This window comes from Anarhichas minor, unplaced genomic scaffold (assembly GCF_050575085.1).
Source record: "Anarhichas minor isolate MPS153535 unplaced genomic scaffold, ASM5057508v1 ptg000043l, whole genome shotgun sequence".
Taxonomy (NCBI): Eukaryota; Metazoa; Chordata; class Actinopteri; order Perciformes; family Anarhichadidae; genus Anarhichas; species Anarhichas minor.
Genome location: NW_027466489.1, coordinates 5,419,358 through 5,429,358, shown reverse-complemented (window position 1 = coordinate 5,429,358; position 10,001 = coordinate 5,419,358). Strand labels below are relative to the sequence as shown.

At 39.2% G+C, this 10,001-nt stretch overlaps 1 protein-coding gene across 2 annotated transcripts; it reads left to right on the top strand.

Annotated features, from left to right (window-relative positions):
- The first annotated feature begins 1,913 nt into the window (after nt 1–1,913).
- Nucleotides 1,914–7,164, top strand: prxl2b (peroxiredoxin like 2B). 2 transcript variants are annotated; one of them, XR_012959286.1, is made up of 8 exons: nt 1,914–2,106; nt 2,546–2,750; nt 3,362–3,413; nt 3,634–3,697; nt 3,825–3,900; nt 4,744–4,862; nt 5,452–5,793; nt 6,809–7,164. XR_012959286.1 is itself a non-coding variant. In XM_076110947.1 (7 exons), the coding sequence occupies exons 1-7, from the start codon at nt 2,044–2,046 to the stop codon at nt 6,833–6,835; spliced, it is 606 nt and encodes a 201-aa protein (XP_075967062.1). In that variant the 5' UTR covers nt 1,914–2,043; the 3' UTR covers nt 6,836–7,164. The 2 variants fall into 2 exon arrangements, 1 of the variants encoding a protein (XP_075967062.1); XM_076110947.1 differs by lacking the exon at nt 5,452–5,793.
- The last annotated feature ends 2,837 nt before the right edge of the window (nt 7,165–10,001 follow it).

Below are 10,001 nucleotides of genomic sequence, written 5' to 3'. Positions count from 1 at the left end.
TGTAATACTAGACGGTCTTCAGTTGTTTAACACCTTAAACCTCAGTCATTACAAACTCATGTTGTGCAGCTAAACATTGTTCAAACTTCCACAAGTTTATTTTAAATTCTAGTCAATCCTTAAGGTTTAAAAGATACCACATATTTCAGGCTGCACTTTGGGGAAATGTGCATAGTGTGAGGGACAAAGACATCTAGAATATTCATTAAAATGGTGGGTTTGAATGCTTCACTGTCTAAACATCATAGAAAGTAAATGAAGAAGAAACAAGCTGCATATATACAGATTATGAAATTGTCAAATAGTGCAGAATAACGCACTTTTTTTACAACCATATAGCTTCTTTACGACCAAACGGGAAAGCTGGGATACATTTTTCTCAGAAACAATTAATTGTTAAATAATGTGTATGTATGCAATATGTGATGAAAAAAATTTTGGAATAATATTGTCACTCAAATAAGTAAAACTTATAAAGTCACAAACATTGCAAGACATGCAAGATCAATGAAACACATAATACAACCAATACATCTTTGAAGTGTAAAAAAAGAGGAGACTGCAATATAACATTAGCAATACAATTTTAATTCAGCCATTATATGAAAAAGAACTAGTGTATTTAATTCGTGCATCTTCTGTTCAGTGATAGTGAAAACAGGTGTGCATGATTAGGTCTGGTGAGAGAGCACTGTCAATGTGTAGAAGGGAGGAGGATTTGTCCGGAAAAGCAAAGGTGACACCAATTTCATTAACGAGGTGTCAGTTCCATCAACTGTCCCATAAGCCGTGACAATTCCACAATCCTGAAACTAGCTCACCGAAATAGAGTTCAGTCCTGTGCTTGTCCTGCTATATGACATGCAGTAAATGCACCCATGGGTGTGCATTGAATTCGTTGTTGAATGGTTTGGCTAACCTTCTGGAAACCTGAGTAGATTGTAGGTTCCAGTAAGGCAAGGCAGAGAAGGTGTGTCAGTAGAGGGGGCAGATTGCTGTGAGGCTAAAGGTAGCTGTTGATTTTCTTGCCCTCTTCTCTTCCAAGTGGATTTTGTTGAACTTTCTGAGATGGATGGATAGATATATGGATGGGTAGTTAACAATATTACAATATATAAATAAAACTTCTAGATACCTTGATTTCATTTCATATACTATATCAGGATGCACCGGTAGAAATACTTTAAGGGCCACCTCTGACAGCAGGCTCATCTTGTATGTGTGTATTTGTAAAATTATTTCTGTTTTTGATTATGGACAAAAATGGAAACATGTTTTTAATGTATGCTAAAATCTTGATCTTTAAAGTAACTAACAATAGATGTTTGAATGTAGTATAGTAAACATAGAACAATATTTGATTCTGAAATGGAGTATAAGTAAGTATAAAAGTACAGTTAAGTAGGCTACATGTTCCACCACAAGTGCCAACCGGGTTAAAACAGCAGAACCAAATGGCTCAGGTTGGCTCAGGGGTTAATAGAAAACAGACAGATGAGCAAACCAGCAGCTATAACAAGCAAACACAGGCCGTAAAATAAACCGTGTTACCTTTGAGCTCACCTGTACACACCTTGTTTACGCCTGCATTATAAAAAGCTGAATATGTTCAATAATCAGTCACCACTTTGAGTTCATGTTTAAACTGTTTTCATGTGTGGTGCTAGTGGTGAGAAACCAGTAAATGTAGAAAAAAATATCAATAAAATAGCTGATGTTTGCCCTTATGAAAAATTCAGTATTGGTTGATTTGAAAAGGTAAGATGCACGTGCAGACAGTTGCCCTTCCGAAGCTCCGCCTCCATTCCACACGCGCACACACACACCGCGTGCTGTAATTGGCTGGCTTTCAGCGACAACAGATTCTGATTGGACGTCAGTGCTCAGTGGGCGTATCCGGATGCAGATGTTTTGCAACTGTTGTGCAGGCGTTACTTATATATTGCTACTACTGCAACGTTATACGATTATACTCTGAAGGATACTCTACATTTGTTGTAGCTTTGTTCAGCCGGTGCAGTCAGTGGAGGTTAACCGTAGAAAATGGCAAACGTCGACCTCGTTCAACTCGGAAAGAACTTGTTAAAGAGGGGTGAAACTGGAGAGGTAAGCTGTGAAGCTATAGGCGACGGTTTGGTTAGAAAGCTAATTGCACTCCTTTGACCTTTCCTCATATTTCATAACGTCATTCGGTCGATTGGTTTGTATTTAAAAGTGCTCTCTTTGACTCTAAAGTCGTGCTGTTAGATTGACTGGTTCCCCACAGAGAATCCCCGCTGAGACCTGCTGCATTAAACCTGCCATTACCTCACAGCATTGACATAATTGGTGTCAAATGAAGCCTCAAGGGATGACATAATGATGACATGGTGAAACGCATGTGAATTCAAATCATGATATTGCTCTGTTCGAATCTATGATGTGTGATTTCACAGATGAGTAGGATCTATCCATGCCTTTTCCTTTTTATTTGCCACCTGTGCCTTGCATGTTTTTTGTGGCTTCACTGTGAGTCTTTCTTTCCCCCTCTGTGTGTGTGTTTCAGAGTGTAGAGCTCCAGTCCCTGTGGCAGGATCAGCCGGTGGTGTTGTTCTTCCTGCGCAGGTTTGGCTGTCAGGTGTGTCGGTGGATGGCGACAGAGATCAGCAAGCTAGAGCCGGACCTGAGAGCCGGCGGTGCGGCGCTGGTGGGGGTCGGACCAGAGGAGTTTGGGCTGAAGGAGTTCATGGAAGGAGGGTTCTTCAAAGGATGTAAGCAGTACTTACTCATCTAAGACACACACACACTGCTCTATTGTCATATTCACATACCTAGCACCTATATGAATATAAATTCTAGTCGGGTATAAAAAAAAAATCTGCATCGTTTTACTTCAACTTAGCTCGTTGTAACTTTTGAATAGCTGCATCGTCACTCTTGCACAACCAAACTATGTAGCAGAAAAATTAGTAGGGATCCACCGACTTGACTTTTTCAGTCCAGAAACCGACACCATGGGTTTCGGATGAAATCGAGTACAGATCCAATAAAAGTGTTTAATTATTTAGCTGTGTGTCTCACTGTGTGGACGAGACTGGGATCATTCTTTTATGTGTAAGGCAACATGCAGGCTTGATTAAAACATTGCTTTCCTAGCTTTGTAAAACTAAATGTAATGTAACATACAAATGTACTGAAATGTTGTTTATTAAAATACTGGTACCCGACACCAGATCCAGCTATTTGAGTCGGTATCGGGCTGACAGCTGTATCGGTGCATCCCTAGTCACAAGGATTCAGACGCGCTTATTGAGCTCATCACTTTTAACAGCCGGTTCTTTTGTAGGATTGTAAATGACCATCTATCATCATCTTCTTTTAGCCATTTATGTTGATGAACACAAGACAAGCTACAAGGATCTGGACTTTAAAAGGTGAGTAAATCCACATTCCCTTTGTGTAATGCAGAAGCTGTTTCATGTTTCATTTGTCAAAGATGATCCTAACTTCAATCGCATACTTTTGAACCACAACGATTAATCAATTTATCAAATATGATAGGGTTAGTAGCTAGTACCGCTCATGCTAATCTTCTCTCCTTTGTGAAATATTAGCTACCTTGTAATTGAGAACACCGTGTGTCTTCACACTCAGATACACAGCCTTGAGTGTGGTACCTGCTGCTTTGGGGAAGAAAGTACGAGATGCAGCTGCAAAGGTATGTAGCTTCACGGCTATATAATTACTTCACTTCATATGTATGGTCGCAGGAGAAGGGGTAAGGTTGCTGAGACCCTGATTGACACTTTGACACTCCGACTGTCTGTTTTCTGTGCTGTGTGCAGGCCAATGCTGAAGGCATCAAGGGAAACTTCTCAGGAGATCTGCTCCAGAGGGGAGGCATGCTCATTGTGTCTAAAGGTACAGTCAAAACGCACCAGAGGGGGTATTAGTTGGGTATATAAATGGTCAAAGCAATGCATTTTTGCAGTCTCTCCTCTAGAGGGCAATGCTGCATCACATCATTGTAGCTCAAACCACACCTCCCCCTCTAGCTACTTCAGTGCTCTCCAGGGCCGTCGACTTTCCTCACGTCTTTTATTTCTCCTATCCACACAAGTATAAAGATTACACTACTCAATTAATTTAACCATCCAAATGTACAGTTGTGTGTTGGATACAGAAGAGACGTGTTTAACGTGGAGTGGAGAGGCACAGTCAGACCAAAATAATTTACAGCACAGCAGTAGGAAAACTAAGATGAGATTCAACCACATCTACTAGTGTGCTCTCTTTTATGGCCAGCTTGTTCTCATGGGAAGAAATCAGCTGGAGGAAGTAGATTGCAGGTCATTCTGTCCTGATCTTGGCTCCACCAAAAGTCCTTATTGGAGACAGTTCTCAGCCAGCGTTACTCCTCTTTGAGCGCCTAACGGCTAGAAGGAGCTTTAGCAATACATCTGAGACTATTTAGTTCTTAACTACTCAAACGTTTTTAATTAAAGCTTTAGAAGTAAAACCAAACTTTATTGCACAGGACTTATTTCTCTTTCATCTGTTCGTCTCTTTTTTTATCACCAGTAACACCTGGATATGAAATATGAATTCAGTATTGAATTGAACTCTGTGTTGTGTTTTATAACTGCTTTTATGAGTCATGAGTTCACCAAAGCACATTCATAATAATCTTTGATTGTAATTGGAAAAAGGCAGCAAGCTGCTTCCTGAGCTGATTTCTCCAAAAATATATTTTGCCCTACAAAGGTGGAGAAAAGGTCCTCTTGCACTTTATCCAGGATTCACCAGGAGACCGCGTACCTCTGGAGGATATTTCCAAAGCGTTGGGTATCTCATCCAAAGCAAAAGCAGGACAGGTGCCAGTGGTAAGACATCCCATAACACTATTTACCATCTGCCATTATTCATTTCCTTCCGCTGTCTTCTTTACTCCCCCTCTTCACCTTTTGAGTGATCTTTAAGCTGCATGGTGAATAGTTAAATACAATGGTATCACTGTGTTTACTAAACCACACTGAACTGATGTCATTTCATCGGTTTCTTCCAGCCGACTGTTGTGCGTCAGTAGCAACACATGCATCAGAGAAGCCTTTTCAAAGACAATTTCACACTTATTACTCCATCTTCATGGTCCGTCAGTGTCTGTGTCATCAGCCCCCCCCCCCCCCCCCCCCAAACCTTTGACTGATGTTATCAGTCTGTACGTAGTTGCACTTACAAATGCTCTGCGAGCACAAACGGTTGAGGTTATTATACAAAGGCCCTATACGCATTCTAATTACTACAGTATTATGTGTAAAAGCATTTGCACATAACGCATTAGAGCCAGGTATTTCAATAATGTTTTTGGTATCTGAGATTGACAGACACGGATGTAGGCATAGATTTTGTGCCTTAAAATCCAATTAAGAGAGAAATCGTTCAGGGGTCATGGACTTAATATTTTGTGTCCAGTGCACCAGAGGTTCTGTCCTGTGATCATCGGGGCTCTCAGCATGCCCACGACATCCAGCACATGGTCTTCAACGCCCACGCCCCCTGGCTCTGTTGCTCGCTTCCCACAAGACCCACCATGTCAGAGCTTTTGCAGCATGTACAGTATGGCTTCCCCATGATCCGTCTGAAGACAAACGGATGTCATCGCCACACAGCCCCGGGATAGAATAGTCCTCGTTTATTTCCGAGGGGTCGAAAGGTGGCAGAAACGAATACGAGTCACAAGCTATCTGACATTGTTTGTGTGGAAGAGGCCCGGAAAAAGTTGAAGCCTTGTTGCCAGAGTGAAGTTATCGTCTGGTACGGATAATACGAACGAATGTCTTCTTGTTCAAACCTTTCCTGTTCAAACAGCTGATAGAGCTTGTTTACTTCTGTTTACTTTACTTCACTACATTTCTGTGCAGTAAACTCTGTATCTTAACTTCAGCACAATGATACTGAGGCCCCATAAACAAGACGTGTTTAACGCTTCGTCTAACATGGGCCCCTGTCCTATGATTGGAGTGCTACTCAGCTATCGCCTTATCTGTACGTAACTCGCAGATAAGTTGGGAAAGTCACCAACATTGGGCTTCATGGTGGCCGAGTCGACACAAATACTTACCCGCAACATCCTCATTATGATCCTGTTTCTCACCATGTTTCCTGACTACCTTTCTACTTTGTGAAGGCAAAATGCCCAAAAAAATCTTTAAAAGTTTTTTACGTGAGCGTTTGGGGAATAGACATGAAACCAGAGACAACATTATTATGCTAAATCTAGCTCATTAAAAAATATCCCATTTGATCTGCATTGTCCCTGGAAAAAAGAGAATAAAATATTTTATTTTTTCCTGTACACAATTTCTTCCACTTTATTTCAGAGACTTGGGATCTATAGAACAGCTGTTTTAATTCAGTGAAGCGGGCAATGCGTGATCATACAGCAATCCATATTCTTGCATTATATAGTAAAACACTTGCTGTTCAACCTTACCTACCTTGCTTGACATCCTCCCGGATCCTTTTTCTTCATATATGTTTAATTCTATGTATCATATTTTCATATAGATTGTCTATACTGTAATTATTCTCTGCACATACGTCTGTCCAGGGAGACGGATCCCTCCTCAGTTGCTTTTCTTTAGGTTTCTTTCTTTTCTTTTTTCCCTTATCAAATATGTTTTTGGGGGGCGATTATTGTCCTCATCTGAATGGTCGAAGGACAGAGGGGATGTACAGATTGTAAAGCTCTCTGAGGCTAATTTTAAATTTGTGATATTAGGCTATATAAATAAAACTGACTTGACTTCTCCTGTACCTTCTCTTGCAGTGCAATGATGATGTTTGTACACGATGAGGACAGCTGCACATCATACCAGAAGAATATCTACAAATCCAAAAGCTAAAATGAAGATTTGAAGTGGAATATCAGCAACACGTGACCATAACACTACAGCCAATTTTCTTAATTGCTTGTAATTTATTTGTGACAGCCACATATGTAATTGTATTATCTGCAGTGAAAGCATCAGGGACATTCCTTTCATCATTAACGTTTAATTGTATGTGAATTTTTTTTTACTTGAGCTAATATTGGCTTTTTATGAATTTGCATTTATTACAATCAGTTTATAAAATAGATGAATCATTTGTATGTATAAATTATAATAAAAGTTTAAAAACGTTTCTTTGCTTCAGTCAATGAGCAGTTTCATGCAGCCTCCAGTGGAGTTTTAATAAAAGGTGAGGTCTCTAACTTGACAGAGCTATACTGAGCATATGAAAGATCAATTGTTAAAGACATTAATAATGAAAAACTATAGTGGCTCCATCACAAGACCACAGAGTTTTCTTTACTCAACTTCTTCACTTTATATCCACTGCTGTGTTGACTCTCCATCAATGTGTTGACCTGAGACTTAAAACTAGAATAATGTATTTTTGTTAACCTCCAGTGTCTCAACTTTGTGAGATATGATTAAAAATAAAATGTTTTTTGTGACGGTGATGCCGTCGCCTCAGAGTCACACACTTGCTTGAAATGTATAACTTTTGTGCAATTGATTCTTTGGACAAATTTCTCAAAACGTGGCGCCTAAGTAATCCTTACGCGCCATCATAACTCAACATCTGTCCTATTAGAACTAGAAATGTATTGCTGATGTAGCATTTTATTATTGAAAGTTATTAATATTATGGTGTCTGCTGACGTGGTCACATACATGTTTATACTAATTGATTGGTAAGCATGACGTGATGGTGTGACTGCATGCATACAGATAGACATAATGCCTTTGAGTGCTTTTAGGGGTTTACAGTATCACAAATGCATTAATAGAATTTATAATGAAGAAGCATTAAAAAAACACTTTAGATGACAATTTATTTTGTTTTTGTATGAATATAGTCAATGAAAATTACAAATGTAGAGACTTGAGATCTTGGTTGAGACAGTCACTTTAATGGCAATCTAGATAATTACATAGCAGCAGGAACAAATAAAACCTCTTTAACATCTGAATTCTTGCAAAGCAACAATCTTATTTCATAAATATGTATGTAGATAAATAAACTCTTCTGATGAGTATATAGATAAAACATGTTCAAATATAACAATGATGTATTTGTAATTGGCTGGTAATTTCAAAACGACACAATGTCACCATGTACGTAAATGTGAAGCTAGAACTAAGGTAAGAAATGTACGCTTCTTTTCTTACCTGGTTTGATTCCTTTATATGTAAATACTGCAGTATAGAACATCAAGTATCTACAATAACACATTGTATATGATGTACCCTTTTATGTTCAGTTAACATTTTTGAACAGTTTTACTCCTTGTGAGGATAACAGACAAAATAAGGAGTCGAAGCTGTTGCCCAGGACAAATCTGTAGCTTACGATTTACCGACGGAATAGTTTGACATTTGGGGTGAGACGGGAGGAGACTGAGATGAGAAGACTGATACCACTCTCGATTGTTTTGACTGTAAAAAATAAGGCTAAAGCCCGCAGCCGGTTAGCTTAGCTTAGCACTAAGACTAGAAACGGGGAAACAGCTATCCTGATTCAGTCCACTGGAAACAACATGTATAGTCTGTATTAAACTCATATTAGTCCAGCATATATGGGAAATTGTTGTTTTTACACAGGCTTTTGTTCAAATTGATGTACAATTGAGATACAACATATTAAAGGAATAGTTCACCCAAAAACGATATAAGTGGATCCTGTCCCCTCCCCAGGCTCTCTATATGTTCCCAGATAAAGTTTGCTATCGAAAAACTTTTTTTTCTCTCTCTCTCTCTGAAATTTGTGATTCCAATATCAGAAAATATTATTTTTTTTCTTTTAAATTCATGACCCATCCGCCCCTGTTTCCCACATTTTGTATTTAACCTACAATGGCCCTAATATCTCCGTCGTATTAAGGAGAGCGCCATTTGACAGAAGACCATAGAAAGCCTAGAGGTGAGTTGTATGTACAGTTTGTAATGTTTTGGGAGGAACAGTTTTAGTGTTGCTGGAAGGCAGATGTTGTTACTGTAGAAGAGAACCAGACTTGTATGGAGCCGAGACAGTGACTTTAGATTTTGGCATTGAAACTAAAAGTTGTATTGGCACTGAAAAAAAGTTCAACAAAAAAAATAAAACAATCTTCCAACAAAGAATGAGGGTAACACACTTTTCAATGATTATCTTCTGATTTTATTTTTTCATCTCAGTCTTCTTTTACGCTGACAGTTTGGCAGAGGGCCGCTGGAATAGGTGTTAGATTCTCCAATACAATTTTTTAAAGTATTTCAATGCCAATATTTCCCTTTTTTAGGTTCAGTTTGTTATTTAATGCCAAAATCTAAAGTCTGGTTCCGCGGACCTCACTCGACCCACCAGATGGTTTGTTACACAGAACCTTCTGAGAGGCCGTCATTGGAGACTGAAGCGCGAAAACATCTTTTCCATAGAGAAAAGCCTTCAGTGTCGTTATTTGGTCCTGTTCCAATAAAGAAATATTCTCCAGTTCTGATACAACTGATGCTATTTCGGTATCTACGCTAACCTCTTTAGGAGCCGCAATTGTTTAGAACACACAGTTGTGTCGTTTCACACACACCTAAGCCACTGCCGTAGCTGCCAGTAGCGCCTCGGAGGACGCTGATTGGTCCTTGTTCTGGCTTACTGAACACAAACGCTTTACTTGAAGCCTGACAAGTTGGATTTGTATGTGATATATGATCCCGCGATGCATACGTGATCTTGTTACATTGCAATAATCCAGCTGCCGTGCAAAGTAACCATAGACCCTGTTTCTAGTTGTAATGCTTAGCTAATCTAACCATCTGCTGTCTGTAGCTTCATATTAAAAAAAACAAAAAAAACAGATATGAGAGTGGTATACATTTCCTCATCCAAGTGTTTAACCCTCACAATGTCAAGCTTTAAGATGGCATCACACTATCACCACTTACATTATGAGTGTACCGTGTCCTCTCCCTCTGCTAAACACAACAGTATTTGCCAAT